Here is a 19,898-nt window from a genome sequence, read left to right on the forward strand (position 1 = left end):
TTATTCCCTGTTTAAGTGCAGTAACCTGCTACAGAGGGACTGGAAATGGGCAATGGGTGAAAATAGAGGAAACTGAAATGATTGGAATTGTAAGGAAAGTCTAAATAGTACCTACTCTGACTGTCTGTATATAAAGATTTCCAGTCCTTAATGATTTATACTCAGAGGAAGGACTGTAAACATTTGGGGAAGGGGGAGAAAATCCTCTCAATTTCCTAATAATCTTAAAATTCTAACTCGATTGTCCTCCTCAGACAGATGGATCATGGCAAAGAAACGCTGTAACTGCAGGTTTCTTTTCTGATGGTTAGTGTGGACACTCACAGATAGGAACCAGAAATAGTGGTGCAGAGGAGTTGGAATGCAGCCTTGGAACCCTGTGGCTTTGCTAGAACACACGGAGGGAAGACACAAACATCAGTTTAAATGCACCGAGGCTGCAATTTAAAAGAGCACGAGCTGCATGTGTTTGAGAAAGAGGGGAGTGGGGAATTACTGAGCCAGGAGGAGGCAGGCAACTGGCGGTTAGAAAGGACCAACCTCTGAGAGAGGACTGGTGGAAAGAGAGGAGATTCAGATTAGCCAAATTGGGTATGCAGATCAGGGGTGAAACCCTGGCCAGAGCAGGCAGAGAGCAGCGCTCACAGAGGCGGTTTAGTCTCTACAAATGATCAAGCACCACCCGCTAAAAGAGTCTTGAGAAGGCGCCTTTCCTAAAAACCCAAGCGGTGTGATTCTAACGAGAGCTATGGAACAACTGACCAACATGAGGGGAGGCATGCTGCTAACTAAGGATGTTAAATCGCGGTTATTTGGCTAATTGTGTAGTGGATACAATTTGTATCCACTACACGATGAGTCGATAATGGGCCAATCTGCAGAGCCGCAGCAGGGGTAGCTTCTAGAGCCAGCTTGAGCCAGGAGTGAGCAGTCCAAGCTCACACAGGCTCTGGACCACTGCGGCTCTGCATTTTAAACGTAGCAACTCTTACCACATTTCAAATGCAGACGTGCAGCGGTCCTGGACTGGCATGGTCCTGGCTCATGCCGGGTCCAGCAGCCCCTGTTTGTGGTGGCCTGGGACAGGGGCTGATCCGGCCACAGCCCTTGTTCATGGTGGCTGGGGCTGGCTACGGACAGGGGTGGCTATCAGAGCAGCCTCCTCTATCCTTCCCTCCCCGCCTCTGATAGAGGCAGCAAGGGAGGGACAGGCAGCACCGCGGAGATGGTGCTGGGGGGAACCAGCTTTTTAGACGGCTCTCCCCACCAACAGCTCCTGTTCTCCCCTGCCCCCCCCTTATTGCCTCTCATACAAAGGCAGCAAGTGGGAGGGGAAAGCGAGGAGTCGAGTACTCCACTCAACTACCCGAAAAGCTTATGCTTATTGGGAAGTCAGGTAGTCGACTGCTCGGGTACATTCCTACTGCTAACCTTATACTCCTCCTTGATGCGCAGTGAGGAAGAACATGAAGGGATCATCCCAAAGGACAAGCTGATCGCCCTGTGTAAATACGACCCTATCCTGAAATGGATGAGGAGCTGTGATCACATCCTGTATCAGGCCCTGGTGGAGATCCTCATCCCTGACGTGCTGAGGCCAGTGCCTGGTAAGTATGTTGTGAACTGGCCAGAATGGTACTTTCTACTTGCATGTTTTTTACTGTTTCGCTCCTAAGTTTCCGCATGTTGTGGGATGGATGGAAGTGGATGAATCACCGAGTGTGGCCACCACTTGCCACAAAGGCTTCCTTTATAAAGGCTGGTGTAGAAGGGTTTTGTTTTGTATTGGAGCTTGTATGTAATGGCAACAGCAGTCTTCTCTGTACGGAATGATTCCCGCTTGGGCATCATATCGTGGCTCCTGCTGCTGAGATGTATTTTTCCTTCTTTAAAAATTCAGTGAATCACATTAACACAGCTTCAGGCTTTTGCCAGGAACCAAGTTGGGAAATGTCCAGTTAATACGCTTCCTTAGAGATGTGTCTCCCTGCTGAAGGGCATCCGGTAGCCTAGGCAGGCGAAGGCTTTGCCTTCCCAAACTGGCACGCATGGCCCCGCCCACACTCTGCCCCCAGAATGCCTACTGTAGGTGTTCTGGGGGAGGAGTGTTGCTGCTCCCTATACCCGCCCTCCCCAGTGCTCTGGGGGCTGGGGAGGCTGGGATGTGTGCTCAGCCCCTCTGCTTTCTTCCCCTTCCTGCAGTGTGGGGGTGGTGGAGGTGCACTCGGCACACTGCCCTATCTCCTCCCCTCCCCCAGTGGAGGGCAGGGCCTCAGCAGAGGGGGCAGGGCTGTAGGTGGGAGGCCCCTAGCCCCAGCTGCACTGACTGCCCATGCCAGCAATGTCCCCATATGAATCAGGACGTGGGGTAAACTTCAGCTCCCCCTTGCTCTCCCCTAAAGGGTGCCTAGGGATGGGGGTGGGAGGATCAGGGCTGGGGCAGTCCCAGACAGAAGGGAGGTGCCCCCAGCCAGCCCCTTTCACCTGCCTGATGATTCTGTCTCTTTTTTGTGTGGTTTTCTGAGAAGCAATCCCATTCCAAGCACATCCCATTGTCCTGGCACAGCCAATCCCTGACCTTGCTTTGTTAGGAGAAGCGGAAGCTGCATCCCAAATTTGGTGGTTCTAGCTCTTACTGTCTAGGAAGAGTTTTTGAACAGACAGACAAGCTCTGGTTTGGGAGATAAGCATGGGATGCCGAAGCTTTTACCTCCAAGGTCTTGATCCAGCAATAACTGAAAGCAATGAGACTGAAACACATACGTCTGTGTTTTGCTGGATCAGTCCCTCATTCACTAGCTCAGATTCTGTCCAGATCTACGGTGGTGAGCTGCTGGAATCAGGGCAGCCGCTCGGGCAGCAAACCACCACTGTGTGCCCTTCTGTTGGCAGCAGAGGGTGGTCTGGCGGGTCGTGTGCTAAACTGGGACTTGGAAAACAGGAGTTCAGCTCCCAGGTTTGCCACAGGCTTCCTGTGTGGCCTTGGGAAAGTCACTTAGGGCCATCTTTTTGAAGATGTTTTGGTGTCTAACTCCCATTGAAATCAGTGCGAGTTAAATACTTTTAAAAAGCTCGGCCTTTTGTCTCTCTTTGCTTTGGTCCCGTGTCTGTCAAATGGGGACAATAACATTTCCCTACCTATGCAGGGAGGGTAGATACACAGACCATTGTGAGATGCTCAGGTATCATCTTCATGGGCTGAGCATTTGCAAACCTGGATACAACCAGACAGTAAAGAAAAGCGACCTAGTTTTCAGAGATGCTATGAATCTGCAGCTTCCATTCCTTCCTGCTCTGAACACCGGGCTACTTTTGTTTCATTGCCTAACTATGGATTTAACCATAGAAACCTGGCTCCAGAAGTATCTATAGCACGGAAACTTAATTACCCTTATTGGTCCTTACTGGGGAAGGAAAGCAATCTGGGCTTTATTGCTAATTACTATGCTATACACATACATGTCAAACAACATGGAGTTACGGATTCCAAGGTTAAAAAGGACCATTAGGATCATCTCATCTGATAACACAGCTCAGAGACCGCCCTTCCAAATAATTCCTGTTTGGACGAGAGCCTTTCTTCAAAAAAATGATCCCACCCTGTTTCAAAAAGGCAATTCATCACTTCAGTGTGGTGAACCTCTAGTCATCTGTGACTTTTATACCTGGACTATGCATGCCCCTGAACATTATTAGTATTATAGCTACCCGATAGTCTTAGAAATGAGTCTTTTACATATGCCTCAAACAATAAGAGGGACTATTTAATTTGTGGGATAAAAAAATCACAATCTGATGAATGCATTTCACTTTCAACAATTTTTTTTTTTTTTGCAAGACCCCAATGGACTGCATTCAGCTGATTGATCTGTAACTGCACTAGGCTCCCATGGTACAATTTCTGACCCAGTAGCTATTGTCTTCATTTAGTGTCTGCCGGAGTGGTTCTAGGCTGACAGGTCTCATTAAAGCAATTTGGAAAAGCCACTCTAGCTATCCTGACTTCTCGCTTGCAGGCACCTTGACGCAAGCCATCCGCAATTTTGCAAAGAGTTTGGAGGGCTGGCTGATGAATGCAATGAGCGATTTCCCCCCCCAGGTAGTCCAGACAAAGGTAAACAGTGGGAGTTTCTTACAAACAGGGGGAAGTGTTTTGTTGTGGTTTTGTGCAGTGGTTCTGCGGCACTGCGAATTCAGGCTCCGGTGACTGGCACTAGGGGCTCACCTTAGGGACAAGACTCTGCTGGGCCTTGTTACGCAATCATTGCCTACTTCTCAGCCAGATGTGCATACCCCATGTTCAATGGAGTGTAACAAACAGTGTTGAGGCAGCACTGAGTTGGAAGAGCAAGCTGTGGGGAGAGGTCCATGTCACATGATCATGGACATCTGGATGTGATGATCCCTCCACGAGGTACCTCACAAGCATGTCGGCCATGGCCTGCATTTGCTATTTCTAACTTCAGGCTTCAGATGAAGTATTCAACAGCAATGATGAATTGTTCAGACACTGTTCTCATCAGGCACTTACGGCATCCTGTAGTTGCAGTGTGCAGTAAGGCATGGCAGTGACTGAGGAACATTAGCAGGCCTTATTTAATTGCTGGGTCTCCTCTGCTTGCCAGTTCTGCCAACCTTTGATTTATTAAGGCCAGGTCTTCACTCTGGGGAAGATTGACATTGCCAGAATCGATCTTCTGGAGTTTGATTTAGCAGGTCTAAGAAAGACCCACTCAATCAAACTCCGAGAGTGTCCCTGTCAGCAGCTAGAACTCCTGCTCCCGTGAGGAATAAGAGAAGCTGATGGGAGCGTTTGCTTGCATCAGCCTCCTGCTGTGGGGATGGTGAAGAAACTTGAATCAAGGTACATCAACTCCAGCTATGTAATGAATGTAGCTGGAGTTGGGTATCTTGATTCTATCTCCCCCTTTAGTGTAGACCTGGCCTAAGTTATCTAAGCTGACACACGTGGTCAAAAGCTGCTCATTTTCCCCTCCAATCAGAGGAGTCTGTAACACTGCCCCCCTGCTGCTGGCATGGAGACAAGGGTTCCACTCTGGCACTCAGGCGAACGAAGTGGCAGATTTGCCTTGGAAGGGTCACAGAAATGTAGGGCTGGAAGGGACCTTGAGAGGTCATCAAGTCCAGCTGCAGTGCTGAGGCAGCCTCAACTGTATCAACGGTTCTCAAACTGTGGGCTGGGCCCCCCAAATGGGTTGCAACTCCATTTTAATGGGGTCTCCAGAGCTGGCTTAGACTTACCAAGGCCTGCCAAAGCCTTAAAGCTACAGCTCGGCATGGCGAGGTTCAGCTTACACCCCCTCTGGGATGCTGGAGTCCTTGGGCTTTGGACCCCCTCCCCGGGGTGGTGGGGCTTGGGCAGACTGAGGCTTTGCCCCCCCCCCCCCCCCCCGGGAGTAGTGTAGTAATTTCTATTGTTAGGAAGGGTTCATGGTACAGTGGAGTTTGAGAACCCCTGGGCTGTCGTGTGTATTACTTCCCCCTCTAGCCACTAGGCCAGTGACCTCTCAACGAAGAAAATTGGGTTGACACAATGCAGCAAGGAATGCCGGCCACGATTTATAAATAGCAGAGTGTGTGGGGCCTTCATGCAGTAGCCATGAATGGCTTAGTGCTTGTGTTGTAAGTGCTTTGGAAGGCGCGTGTGTAATCCAGATGGCCCGGTGGTGGGTGTGCCCATACAGGTCGGAGTAGTGAGTGCCTTTGCACAGACGTTACGGAGATACACGTCCCTCAACCATCTGGCACAGGCGGCTCGTGCTGTGCTCCAGAACACCTCCCAGATAAACCAGATGCTGAGCGACCTCAATCGAGTGGACTTCGCCAATGTGCAGGTGACTTTTTGAAGTTTCAGTTGAGGCCATGTGGCCGGGTGCAGGGATTCTTAAACTACAGCGGCCTGCAGAAATCTGGCTGGTCTTGCAGTGCTCGCTCCTTCGTACTGCTGGTTACCATGACATGCTACAAGACAAGCACATGCTAAATACTTTCCCGGTATTGCTTTTCTCGGCAAGCTATAGGTGCCAAAGGGATGTCCTGCAGTTGCGAGTAGGAACGGAAGTGTCTGCACGACAGTCGCTTTATACCATGGGGTTCATGCTATGGACAAGTTTGAGAAGTCTCGATTTTAGTGCTGTGGGCAGGGGCGTTCCAATCCTGACTTTGAGCAGGTCTCCACCTCTCTGTACTTCATTCCCATCCCTTAATACAGAGACACTCGTACTCACCTACACCGTAAGGTGGGTTGGGAGGCTGGCTCATTGTTTAAAACCCACTTTGATATCAGTTGGTGATAGGATTAATGGGTGGGATTTTCAGAAGAGCCTAAGTGATTTAGGCACATCACTCCCTTTGGAAACAGACAGGATTTGTACTCCTGAGTCCCACACACATTTTTGAAAACCTTACCCAGGGCTAAAGAATCGCAGAGGAGGAGCCGTGTTAGTCTGTAACTGTAAAAACGACGAGTGGTCCTGTGCACCTTAGAGACTAACAGAATATATCGTTTTTATAATATATATTTTGGTTAGTTTCCAAGGTGCCACAGGGCCAGGACTAAAAAGTTGAATGCCCAAATCCCACTGAACTCAGTGACAGTTTAAAGAATGGCCACAGTGGCCAATGCCAGGTGCCTTAGAGGGAATGAACAGAGCAAGTTAAGTGAGCCATCTTGGTTGCTCACAAATAGAGGCTTCTGACAAATAGAGACTAGGGGCATCATTCCTGCCCATCCTGGCTAGCGGCCGTTGATGGACGTCTCCCCCATGTATCTAGTTCTGTTTTGAATCTTGTTATAGTCTTGGCCTTCACAATACCCCCTGGCAGAATTTCACTAGCCGTGCGTTGAGTGAAGAACCACTTCCTTTGGCTTGCTTTAAACCTGCCACCTATTGGCACCTAATAAGGCATCTTTTGAAAATCCCAGATGTCACTGCTACACACAGCAGTTACAGTCCTGGAATGCCATGAACCAGAATGTTATTCTGCTGACTTGGCGTCTTTTTCCCAATGCCAGATAAATGAGTCAGGAAGCACCCAAAGCCATGGGATGGGAGGAGCCGCAGGTTTGTGCAGGCACATAGTTACTGATTTCTAATTTCCTCTTCTGCCCTGGGCAGGAGCAAGCGTCGTGGGTGTGCCAGTGCGAAGAAGGCACGGTGCAGAAGCTGGAGCAGGATTTCAAACTCACACTACAGCAGCAAAGCTCCCTTGATCAGTGGGCCAGCTGGCTGGATAACGTTGTCACCCAAGTTCTAAAGCACCACGAGGGCAGTCCCAGCTTTCCCAAGGCCGCAAGGCAGTTCCTTCTGAAGTGGTCCTTCTATAGGTACAGCGCTCTCTTGCTCCTGGACATGTATGTGCATCGGAATGCCTTGCCGCTAAATTGTATTTTGTCTGTCTGCAGGCCAGGCTTTAAAAAGAGAAGCTGCCCAAAATCAGTGTCCTAAAACCTGGGTGCCTAACGTTAGGTTCCTAAATCACTCTACCCTGGCATGAATGACTGCCCAGGATTTAGGGCAGTGGACAATCAGGCCTGATTCTCTTAGTTCCCCATCTGTGAATTGGGGATAAGAACCTGAATCTCTTTTACGAGGGAGCATGTGAGGCTAAATTAACAAATGTTCCTAAAGTGCTGTGAGATTTGGGGTGAAAGGAAGAATCACTCCCAGGACAGCGTATTCGGTACTACCCAGTATGACTCAGCGTTTTCCGCCCTCCAAGTCCCAAACCAGCCAGTGTCCAAAAGGTGCCCAAAATGTTTTGTTTTCTAACCGTTCCACAGCTCTATGGTGATCCGTGACCTCACCTTGCGCAGCGCTGCCAGCTTTGGTTCCTTTCACCTGATTCGCCTGCTCTATGATGAATACATGTTTTATCTGGTAGAGCATCGCGTTGCTCAGGCAACAGGGGAGACACCAATTGCTGTAATGGGAGAGGTAAGCACTATTTATGTCCCAGTAACAAGCATTTAATAAACTGAGCAGTGGTAAAAGGGACACCCCCAGCATGAGCTGGTCTATGCTCTGAACATATTGTGCTAGCTGCTTTTTCCTGAAGGTTTCACTAATTTTTGGTGCCTCTGTTTTAGTATCTAACATGAGACGCCCTGGGCAGAAGTACCTAACTCCTCTCGCCCCTCAAAAACCTCCGGCTCTTTGCACAGGCAACCCCTTCCCCCGTTGACTTTTCGAGGGAAAATTATTTTTACAATTCACAGTCATGAGTCAAAACCTCACAAAGATTTTGGCCGCGGGCCTCAGACACAGGATGGCTACACATCAAGCCACTTCCAAATCATTTATTAAACCAACTGGCTCTCAAGTTGACAGTGTCCCTTTAAAACAGGGGCTGGCAAAATATGGCCCGTGGGCTGGATTCGGCCCACCAAGCACTGGATCCGGTCCGTGGGAGCCTCTGCCAGGCGCCCTGCCTGCCTTGTCCCCCCCAGATGCTGCTCAGAGCAGCTCTCTGAGTGCATTTAGCCTGAGTTCAGGTGTGGAGAGGCTTCGCAGCTCCCATTGGCTGGTTTCTGGCCAATGGAAGCTGCCTGTTTTCCGTGCCAGGGCATGGAAGGCAGGGACCCTGGTAGAGGAACCTGCTAGGCTGCTGTCTGGGAGCCACTTAGGTAAGTGCCTTCTGCCAGGGCCTCCCTCTGGCACCTCAATCCCTCCCTTCCCCCAACCCTCTGCCTCCCTCCTGCACCCCTACTCCCTCCGGGGGCAGCACACGAAGCCTCTCTTCCCCTCCCCCCGGCTCACAGCGTTCAGAGAGCCTGGCCGAGGCTCCTGTGGGCTGTATTTTGCCCACGCTGTTGAAGACAGATGTCTGCATCTCCAGCACCTCAACTGGCACTAATCTGTCCCCTTGAGGCCTCGTCTTCATTCATCAGGATCTTCTGGGGGTCAGTTTAGTGGGTCTAGGAAGGACGTGCTAAATCGACCACTGATGGCGGGCGCTCCCTTTGACTCCGGTATCCCCCGGGTCACGAGGAGTAAGGGGAGCAGACAGGAAAGTTTCTCCTGTCAACTCCCTCCATAGTGAGGCACCACGGTAAATCGAACTAAGGTACGTCGACTCCAGCTACACCATACACCTCAGTTCGACATTGCCCCCTGGTGTAGACCTGGCCTCACAGACCTGTCTGAAGAGAGGCCAAGCATTGAATGGGCCATAGAGACTGACCCCTCCTCTTTGTGCTAGTCGGCTGCTCTAGCTCGGCAGTGAGGCGCTCTGAGGGTAGCACGGGAGGCCCAGAAGCTTGTACTGCGGCTGCCTATTCTGTGGCTGAGGCAGGATTTCAGCCTTCAGCGTGGTGCCTTTGACCAACACTGCCTCTCTGCGGCCCTCTTTGTCCACTAGGTGGCACTGTGGCTACTAGAGCCGCAGGGAATCTTTTAAATGAAAACTGCAGATGGAGAGTAACAATCGAAATTCAAAAGAGGCAAATATGTTTCGCTTGTTTGCAATGGAGCAATTTACTGACGGAGGGCTACAGAGGAAGAGTGCCAAGAGAGTGCTAGCTATTATTAGCTATTACCAGAGCTCCCGGGAGCTGTAATAATACCAAAATACTCTCACTGTTAAAAGTGGCTTTTTTTTTTAAACGAAGTTTGGGGCCAAGCCTCTAATAGCGATGGTCTGCTTGTGATTTCAGAAATGGATAAGCAAGTGTAGTCTTGCATTAACAGTCAGTTTCTGCCCCGTAAGCTATGGAAGAGCGTTTTGCGTCTTGGATGCAAGTTTGCTCATTGACTTAAAAGGAACTTATACACACTCCCTCCTCTGAGGCAACCTCTAGCCTGCACAGTCTTGGGCAGCTCAAATCCCTGATGGCCAAGCACCACCTGTGCAGCGATAACGTCTTGTGTGTTGCTTTGTAACTTCAGTTAAGTGCTTCGGCAATGGGCTAATAAATTAAAATTGCTTTGAAACGGTTGGCCAGTGAGCGTGGTCTGTACTCCAGGACTCTCTTTAATCCTCTCTCATCCAAGCTTTTTTCTCTTGCAGTTCAGTGACCTTGCCTCCATGTCCTCAACGCTGCTGGATAAAGGTATCTTCTGGCTACAGTTTTCTCTCTTTCTCCTCTAGAGGCAGTCCCTTTAAGTCAATAGTCAGGTTCCTTTGTTGTGGGGAGGGGGGGGTTGTGGTCGAGGTCTGGTCAGTTTCCAGAGTGCCATCTCAGGAGAAATAAAGTCACTTGAAAATCCTAAAAAGAAGAGTAAAGGAAAACACGGCGCAAGGCTCTTCTACCTTAACTGAATTGCATCTTTCTATCCCCCAAAATGCTGACGCTGATGTCCTCCGCAGATGACGTCAGTGATCTTGGCAGCGAGGCGGACACAGATTCCCGAAGTGTTGGCGAGCCACTAGTGAAGCGAGAACGTAGTGACCCGGGCCACTTGCTGCAAGAGATCTAGAAGAGAGACTTGGGTTTCCTCCAGCCAGACAAAATGTCTGACGACTCTTGGACCTGGGTTTGAAAGTCAAGCCTGAGTTTCCTAGTACTCGGCGATTTTAGTGCCTCTTAGTTTATCTTAATGTTTACTTCTTTTTGAGGAAGGGCCTAAGGCAATGGTGAGCATGGGTAAAGGATGCAGCGGTTGGTGATGGGGGTAGCTGTTTGTCCTCACAGAAAGAACAGGTTTCTCCATCTTTCTACCTGTACAAGGAGCATGATTGGTGACTGAAGGGTGATGGTTCAAAACAACCCATGAAGGACAATGCCTCCATTGATGACAATGAACTGGACTGGTTGGTCTTGGGATGCTCCCAGGGCAGGTTGCTTGAGTCCAGTGCAACTGATCAGCTTGCTCCGGAGTAGAGGGGGTCAGATTAAGGGCAAAGGGGCTTTCTGTTTCAGGGGAAGGGGGGGGGGGGTTTCTTCTCCACTTTTTCAGACTTCACTGTGATATGGAACTTGCACCAGTCAGTGCCCAAGAAGAAGATGCCTGTCCTCCTGCCGCATCTCCTGTGCCCTCTGGGGTGGAGCATCCTGCCTGGCCTGCCTTTGCCAAATTGTTTGCACTGTGGGATGACAGTACAACTTCTCTTGTACCTACTGGAGAGAAGGGCCAGGCGCTGTGTGTCTGTCTGACTCATGCACGGTGGTGACTAGTGTGTAGTTTGGGCTTCGCATGACACAGCTTTCTCCCTGATCCTGTGTTATCCACTGTGTATTGTTGCTTTTGGTCCATGGATAATTCTGTGAGGGCCCAGTAGACGCATCTGGGACCCTTTCTGTCTGATCTGAGATACCAAAGGACTTAGAGGAAGCAGCAGCTGGTCACAATGTTTGTCCTTTGCCCTCCGTGCTCAAATGGGAACAGTAACTACAGGGAGACAACACATTGAATAAAGCATGTACAGCCTCATCGGGATAGTTCAGTGCCAGGGGGATTTGGGACAGGATCCTCAGCATCTGTTATAATTTGTAAGAGTCCGATCTGCTGTGCTGCCCAAACGTTGAATGTAGGGCCTGGGGGCAGCTAACCCTGGACACAGGCCTGTGGCATAAGTCTGGATGCTGGGGTTACAATGCAGTGCCTTAGAGATGGCCAGTGCACCTGCTTTCCTCTGCTGTTCCAGTAGTGCCTGTTGCTTGGAAAACGAGGTCTGAAACCAGTGAAGTAACCAGTTTCCATGTAGTGTTCGCGAGTCCACTTTTGTGCTCGCCGCAACCGTGGCAACTCCCTGCCTCATCTCATTGACCACTTCCACTCACTCTCGTAGCTGGGACCGACTGCAGAACAGAGGTGGCTTGGAGAACGCAGTCCCACGGTGTTTATGTACATTGCTATGTTCTGTAGGCTCATGTTACGTCATTAACAGCGCAGGGCGGGAAGGGACAGAATTCTAGCATCAAACCAAACTGTAAGAAAAAAAAAAAGTCCAAATCTTTGTGAATAAATGCGGTGTCATAACTAGCTTTCGTGGTTATTTCTGATTTATACGAATGTTTGCGGTGAGCTTTTCCCAAGATCCTTGTCTACATTTGCATATCAAAGTATAATCTATCACATGATACTTACTCATCCCAAAATGCACTAACACGGCAGTAGCAATTTTTTTTAAAAAGTGTGAGAGCTAAATGAAAGGAAAAGGAGTCTCGCTACAGTGCTGTTGTCTGTGCACGGGTCTGGTATCTATAAATCTGGCACAAAATCGGGAAAAGACATGGGGAAGTTGAGACTGAGTTACAGAACCAAATTTGTGAAGAACAAAGTTGTTTAGCATCCCAGCCAGTGTCTGAAACTCAGACATTGAATTAAAAAGGCTCACACCCAGCCAACCAAGTCTTACATCCCCTTGCTCCTGAAGAATTTGATGTTAATTGCATCTTGTTGCTCTTCTTTGAATATTGTTTAAAACCTCACACTTCTTGCCACATAAGTGCAAGTGAGAATACAGTTGAGGGCCTCCAGCTGTTTTGATAGATGCCTAAAATGGGCATGCCCGAAGATCTCAGTTGAAAAAGAACAGCAATACACACGTATTGAGCTCTCAGACCTAGAAAAGAACAAATTCTTGTGTCCCTAGTTTCTTCTTTGTCTAACCAAACCCTACTACAGCTGCTATCAGATTAAAGGGCTTAGCCTTTTGCATGTGGTTTTTGGCATGACGCAGATGCTGATTTGCAGCTGGAGTTAACTGCTTGGCCTGGGGGGTTCTGTGCTGTGGTGCCTGCCTTGACAGAAGTGGATAAGACCAAACAGTGAGCTGGCATCTCACAACAAGGCCTTAGAGAGAGTATCTTCTGGTGCCCCCCAGACTTCAATCATTGTCAGGGGTTGGGGGAGAGACAAAGATTAAAGTTTGGGGGGGGTGATGCTCCATATTTTTGACAGTTTGCCCCCTGAAACGTGTGCTTCTCCAAATACCATATAAACCTGGTTCATGGGACAGGTAAGGGAGGGAGAGGGAAGGGAGGTGCCTTTGTACCAGTGTTGCCTATCAGCTGAGCACTTGGGCAGCTGCCCAAGGGAGATTCAAACACCACCCAGCTGATTAGCAGAGTGCCCACGGCGCCCACAGCTGGCAGCATGTGTTTCTATTGGTGGTGCACATCTGCACATGCCTTGGTGTATATAAACATTTTTTTCCACACACATATGGAAAAATATGAAAAAGAACATTGCTTTGTACCTATATCAAACTAGCTTTTATAGCCCCCCATATGGCATAGATACAGCTGCAAGGGTTTCCGCCTGTCCAGAGATGCTTTTCCTCCACATGAGTCTGAAAACCAAGGGAGAACAGATGCTAAAAAGTCAGTGATGCTGTTGCTGGCCAGATGACCAGGATGCTCAGGTCCATTTCACCCCTGCTCTCCAGGGCCCCAAACATATTCCCAGTTTGCTACTGTGTGGTCACGTAGCGAATGCTCTCCGTGAAATGGTTTGTGCATGAGGCACACTGTAATTGCTGGCGCTACCAGAGGGAGGGGTGAATGCAGGATTTGACTCAGGCACTCCCAATGAGCTTAACCCCACAGTCATCCATGGCAGATGGACGCAGAGCAGAGGGGAATAGCTGGTTAGGCTTCCCCTGCCCTTTCATGCTGCCATCAGCCTGCCCTTTGGCCGGGACACAGCCCTGTTCTCCTGACATGCAGCTGCTGGAGGGGGATGCTGAGATGTTTTCTTTGCTCCGTTTCTAAGCCCTTTGTGTAACACCCTGGACTGCATATGCGGATTTGCTCCCTTGTCATAGTTTCTACGGAGCACAGACTCACTGGATGTGACAGCCCTCTCTCCTTTAATGGGCAGCTGTTGTAACAGGCAGATAAGGGTCAGAAAAGGCCAAACAGGAGAGTGTGTGATTTTTTTTCACCCTGCAAGGAAAGAGGTGAATGTTCAGAGCAAAAATGCTGAAAACTTGATTCCTCAGGAAACAAAGGAGCAGCGACACTGACAATATGCACAAGCCACTTTGCAGGAAGGCCCCGGGCCCAGTGAGCTGGGGCAGGTTAGCCAAAGAGCATCACCACTTCTAGTTCCTTGCTCTTATTACTCACCAGCTCAATGACCAGCTTCAAGCTACGGCAGTCTTGCTGCCTCAGTTTCCCACCTAATCCGTTGTCTAGCTGGATTGCAAGGAAGGGGCTGTTGTTGCACACGTGCACAGTGCTCCGTGCATACTCTTGGCTGGAATGTCTCACCACCGCTGTCCCAGGAATGGTGTTTTCAGAGCCCCGCTTACCCCCCCTCTTCAGGCCACTGAAATTCCACCGTCCTAATGAAGTCATGGAAAGTCGCTGACTTTAAAAAGCACCAGAAGTCAGAAGGTGGGTCTGCCCGGCAGGCTGAGCTCACAGGCTCCATCTAGAGCAAAGAGCATCCCACGTGAGACAAAACTGCTCGAGGCTCCATCTACGCTGGCAGGGACACCGCCATTGTGTGTCCGCGCTGCGCTCCTTGTGACGCTGACGTGCAACCACAGCGGCAGCTCTTGCAAGGCCACGGAGAGCAGTGCATCGTGGGAGCTGTCCTACTGGGCCACTGGCTGCAGGCTGCTCTGGGAAGGGCTTGCAATGCCACATGGGGCAGGCAGAGTCTTATGGTGCAGGTCACCCAATTCTGTTGCTCTGGTCACCCTGCTACCTTGACAGCTGCTTTTCAGTAGAAGTCCTGGGGAAGGGGGGAGAGTGTGACAGGGAGTGTGTGTGTGGCGGGGGAGACCGTGTGTTCTGGGGATGTCACCATGTTGTCTTGTAAGTTCAAACAGGGCAGGAAACCATCTTGCCTGAGGCAGCAGGAGGGAAAAACCCCTGACATCTCAGCCCCTTCATTCTCTCTCTCTCTCTCACTCACAAACAAACACACACACACCCCCTTCATATTCTCTCTCTCTCTCTCTCTCTCTCTCTCACACACACCCACCCTTCATATTCTCTCTCTCACACACACCCACCCACACACACCCACCCACACACACACACCCCTGTGCTGTCAAGCATTCACACACACACACACACACACACACACCCTGTGCTGTCAAGCATTCACACACACACACACACACCCCTGTGCTGTCAAGCATTCACACACACACACACACACACACACACACCCCTGTGCTGTCAAGCATACACACACACACACACACACACACCCCTGTGCTGTCAAGCATACACACACACACACACACCCCTGTGCTGTCAAGCATACACACACACACACACACACACCCGTGCTGTCAAGCATTCACACACACACACACACCCACACCCACACCCACACCCTGTGCTGTCAAGCATTCCCCGACTGGTTTGCTCTGTGTCCCGGGGCTCTGATGGGGATATGCGCGTGCCTATAGGACAGCCAACCCAATTTGAAACAAGGAACAGAGTGGTCGCTGGAGGAATTATGGGATATTTCCAGTTACTCACGCAGCTAACAATTGAAGCGGCCACGCCGGTCCTACCGTGCTGCGGCCAAGGTGCAGGCAGCTCTGTGCCTCTCGTCGAGGTGGTTTTCCTAGGCGCTGCGGAGTGAGTGCACACCAAGCGCTTTGCCAGTGTGGCCCCCTTGGGAGTGAGAGCACTGGTGGCTGATTTACTGCAGCAGCTGAGGGTTGAAAACACTGGGGCCATGCAACACCTGGGCGATGCACCGTGTTAAAAAAGGACAAACGGCTTGAATTTCAAAACTGGGTTCCTTTCTCTGAAGCCGCCTGGCTGGCTCCTATCCGCTAGTTCTCATTCTCAAGCTTGGGAGAAGCCCCAGGCCAGTTCCCCTTCCCCGTCACTAGAGTGAGAAGCAGCTAAATGCTATTTTTATAGAGGAAGGTGCAATGCTGGCTTTTCTAGAGATGCCAAAACCCTCCTCCGGGGCTGGGGCTTGGAGCTGCCCCTTGTAGCCGTCTTCTCTCCTCAAGCTGTTGGGTAGGAAGTTGCTCCTGAGTTCTCCTGGTGGGAATCACTGCTCGGATGGTCCTCTGTGGGGCGAGCAGGGTGGAGTAGCCAGTTTAAAGGTCATTTTCGGCGGCTGGAGCAGGGTTGGGCAAGTTGTGGCCCGGGGGCCGGATCCGACTTGCCTCACACTTAGATCCGGCCCGCGGACTGTATCTGGCCGCTTTCTATTTATATCCTGCTGCCCCGCCCCAGGTTTCCTCTTTCCGGGTGGTGGCTCAGGCAGCAGGATCCTATTTAAATAGCTCATGGCTTCTGGTCCAGGTGCTACCCTGGCAGGGACTGGAGCCACGAGCCTTTGAAATAGCCACAGTCACCGTGGGTGGCTGCCAGGCAACGTGGTAGCGATAGGGCCAGGAGCTGCGTGTCCTTTGCTGTGTTTTTATTTCAAAACCTCCGGCCCCAGACACCTCTGGGGGGAAGCTGGTCCCCAGCCCCGCCCCTTCCAGGGTGGAGCCAGCCTGTGTACCGGGTACCAAAATTCATTAAGCAACACCCCCCCTGCAAAAATGATTGCCCACCCCTGAGCTGGAGCCTATGGCTGTGAAATGCAGCACCAGGCAAGATGGGCCCCCCACCCCCAAGCCACAGTGGCGTCGCGAGGGAGGGCGGGGGGGCAGTTACCCCCAGGCACCATGCTAGGGGGGTGCCAACTTAGTCCCCCTCCGCTCTCCCTGTCATCCCTCAGCTCGCCTTCTCCTCCTCTGCCTGCTGCTGGCGCCGGCTGGAGCCTCCTCCCCGCCTCTCTGCCCCCCTCCTCCATCTCCACTGGTGCGTGTGGGGACCCAGCCCCAAACTGGAGGGGGTGGGAGAAGATGTGGTCAGGCTCCACCATGTGCCAGGTTTGGGGCCCCGCTGCGTGGTGGGGGGAAGGGTGCAAATTTTGCATTTTCCCCCAGGTGCATAACACCCGCGCTACGCCTCTGCTGAGCCGTTCTGCTTCACGCTCGCCTTGGGCAGCAAGGCTTTCCGCAAGCGGGGGCCGAATCTCAGTGTCTCAAGAACAACGGGGGGGGGGGGGGGAGGAGAGGCCTTGGGCTGCAGTCGATGTCACAAGGCCCTAGTGCTGCCCAGCCCCGAGAAACAGTGACCTTTACAAACTGCTGCGTGTCAGGTGCAAGGCCTTTTGCTGCAGCTGCTTCCTACAGCAGCAGAGCAGAACTAGGCTCTTGGGAAAGTCCTGCTCACAAGCCTGCAAAGTGTTATGCAAATCTCACAGAAGTGGGGCTGGGAAACAGGAGGGGGAAGTGGTTTGTTCATGGTCCTCCCTCCTCTCCCCCCCCCCCCCCCGGATTTGTCCAGGAGAGCATCTCTCAAGTGATCAAAGCCCATCTCTGTGTAGGTCTCATCACGGGGTCCTGGTTTGCTACTGCACTCGCCCTGTGCAACAAGCCTCCCCCGAGTGACACTTCCCTGCTGGCGCATGCTTGTGCTGAAGCCCTGGTATTCTTGGAAGATGGTTAAAGTCTGTGCTGCCATTCTCAAAAACGTTCTGTTTGCAAACTGTTGTTGCCTCAGGGCCTCGTGACCCCCATTTGTCTGCAGCGGGGGAAACTGAGTCACACAGCAAGAGGCAACTTGCGCAAGTCCATGTCAGAGGGGAGACCAGAACTCAGGTCTCTGATTTAGTGGATAGAGCACTGGACTGGCCCTCACTAGAGCGCTATTCCCAGCTCTGACACTGGCCTGATAGGTGATCTTTGGCAAGTCCCTTTGCCTCAGTTTCCCCTTTCTGTAAAATGGAGCTACTGACTTCCTGTAAAACGGAGCTACTGACTTCCTGTAAAACGGAGCTACTGACTTCCTGTATATGTCCCTTTATCGTTAAGAGCCAGGGATGATCATCACCTTCATTGTAAAACACACCTGCAAGTCGCTGACCCTGTTTCCAACAGGACAGCGGGGAAAAGCTGACGTGATCTGGCTAAGCACATTCTAGCATTTCCTCCTCCAACTCGCCATCTCTGATTTATTAGACTCCCTTTGTCCCTTATTTAAAAAAAGAGAAAGCAAAACCCTGCAGTAACAAGTACGGGTGGGGACATGGGTGGCAGGTGATGCAGGCAAGGGAAGGCATGGCCTTCTCAAAAATGCCTACACTGCCCAGCTGCCCGGGAGGGGCTGGGACTGCACCATGTGGCAGCCCAGTGACGGGGAGGGGCTGTGGTTCTGCTGTGCGGCAGCCCTGGTCCTCAGCTGGAGTTTGGTGGGGCTTGGCTCTGGGGAGGGAAGTTCTTGAAGGGGTATGATCTCGGGGGTAGGGGAAGGGAAGGGATGTGGCTTCAGTTGCCCTCCCCAGCTTGGTCTACACACACTGCCCAGGGGCGTGGAAGGAAAACCAGGTGTACAGAGGCCTGCATCCACAAAGGGCCCCTGGTGTTGCAGCACCTAAATTAAACACCCGGGCTGTGTCTAGACTGGCCAGTTTTTCTGGAAAATCAGCTGCTTTTCCGGAAAAACTTGCCAGCTGTCTACACTGGCCGCTTGAATTTCCGCAAAAGCACTGACGCTCTCATGTAAGATTGTCAGTGTTCTTGCGGAAATACTATGCTGCTCCCGTTCGCGCAAAAGGGCCAGTGTAGACAGCTCAGATTTGTTTTCTGCAAAAAACCCCGATCGCGAAAATGGCGATCGGGGCTTTTTTGCGGAAAAGCGCGTCTAGATTGGCCACGGACGCTTTTCCGCAAAAAGTGCTTTTGCGGAAAAGCGTCCATGCCAATCTAGACACTCTGTTCTGAAAATGCTTTTAACGGAAAACTTTTCTGTTAAAAGCATTTCCGGAAAATCATACCAATCTAGACGTAGCCCCGTGGAATCTACAAATTCTGGGTTAAATGCCAGGGCTGCCTATTCAGTGCATGGGGAGGTGGTCAAACCTATGGGATAAGAGTTATCAGGAAGTCTTCCTCCTTTTGTGCCGAACCAGGGGAACTCAGAGCACCCCTCCCCCACCCATTTCTGTTCTCCTCTGGCACTAGTTTACTCTTGACACCATGTCATTGTGCCATTGTCAGGTGCCTCAGGGATTTGCTACCTGCTACTTCCCACAGCTCGCATTGACTGGGAACGGTGAACCACAGTCACTGGGAGCTGTGCCTATGGAGGGTCAATGTCAGCAAAATGTCTCGCGGCCTATGAGTAGCTTCCCCTGATTGGACACATGCCGAAGATGGACCACCCCTGTGTTACGCCTGCCTTCATCTACTCATTCAGCCAAGAGTTCTGAAAGAACTCAAACAGGAAATGGCAGAACTACTAACCGTGGGGCGTAACCTATCCTTAAATCATCTTCTGTATCTACTGACTGGAGGATAGCTAATGTGATGCCAATGTTTAAAAAAGGGCTCTAGAGGTGATCCTGGCAATTACTGGCCGGTAAGTCTTAACTTCAGTAGCGGGCAAATTGGTTGAAACTGTAGTAAAGAACAGAATTGTCAGACACCTAGATGAACACAGTTTGTTTGGGAAAAGTCTGTGGAGAGGGATGATCTAGTAATGGATATAGTGTACAGTAATTCCTCATTTAACACTATAGATGTGTTTCTGAAAATGTTCATGCTAAGCAAAAACGTGCTATGCGGGGTTAATTTTCCCATTAAAAATAATGGGAAAAGCGGGAGTTGCGTTTCAGGTAGTGGTGGTGAAGTCAATTTTTTGTTGGTGCTGAGTCGTCAAAATTAGATATCTAGCAACACGAGTCGCTGCGGTTTGTTAAAACAAAGATAAACGCATGAGTGAGCGGAGGAGCGCTGTGACCATGTGTATTCATCCACTCATGCATATTATCACTGTTTTCACCAACCTGTCCCGCAACGTGAAGTAGTCCGCCACTTGATTGTTTTTATATTATTTCGGGGACGGTCGTGTTATTCGAAAAATGTTCCCTAAAAAAAAATCGTGCTATTGAGAAAACATGTTAAGTGGGCACGTGTTAAACGAGTAATTACTATACTTAGGTTTCCAGAAA

The 19,898-nt window shown here is 50.7% G+C and overlaps 1 protein-coding gene across 11 annotated transcripts in view; it reads left to right on the forward strand.

Annotated features, from left to right (window-relative positions):
• Positions 1–11,945, forward strand: part of RFX2 (regulatory factor X2) — a 109,943-nt gene extending 97,998 nt beyond the window's left edge. For all 11 annotated transcript variants that reach the window (XM_075902983.1, XM_075902984.1, XM_075902988.1 and 8 more), the window contains 7 exons: positions 1,456–1,607; positions 4,017–4,114; positions 5,706–5,855; positions 7,140–7,348; positions 7,805–7,958; positions 10,030–10,072; positions 10,330–11,945. In XM_075902983.1, the coding sequence (XP_075759098.1) occupies positions 1,456–1,607; positions 4,017–4,114; positions 5,706–5,855; positions 7,140–7,348; positions 7,805–7,958; positions 10,030–10,072; positions 10,330–10,439 (916 nt within the window). In that variant the 3' untranslated portion in view covers positions 10,440–11,945. The remainder of the gene's footprint in view (positions 1–1,455; positions 1,608–4,016; positions 4,115–5,705; positions 5,856–7,139; positions 7,349–7,804; positions 7,959–10,029; positions 10,073–10,329) is intronic.
• Positions 11,946–19,898: the final 7,953 nt, after the last annotated feature.

The sequence above is a fragment of the Pelodiscus sinensis genome, chromosome 19 (assembly GCF_049634645.1).
Source record: "Pelodiscus sinensis isolate JC-2024 chromosome 19, ASM4963464v1, whole genome shotgun sequence".
In the NCBI taxonomy this organism is placed as follows: domain Eukaryota; kingdom Metazoa; phylum Chordata; order Testudines; family Trionychidae; genus Pelodiscus; species Pelodiscus sinensis.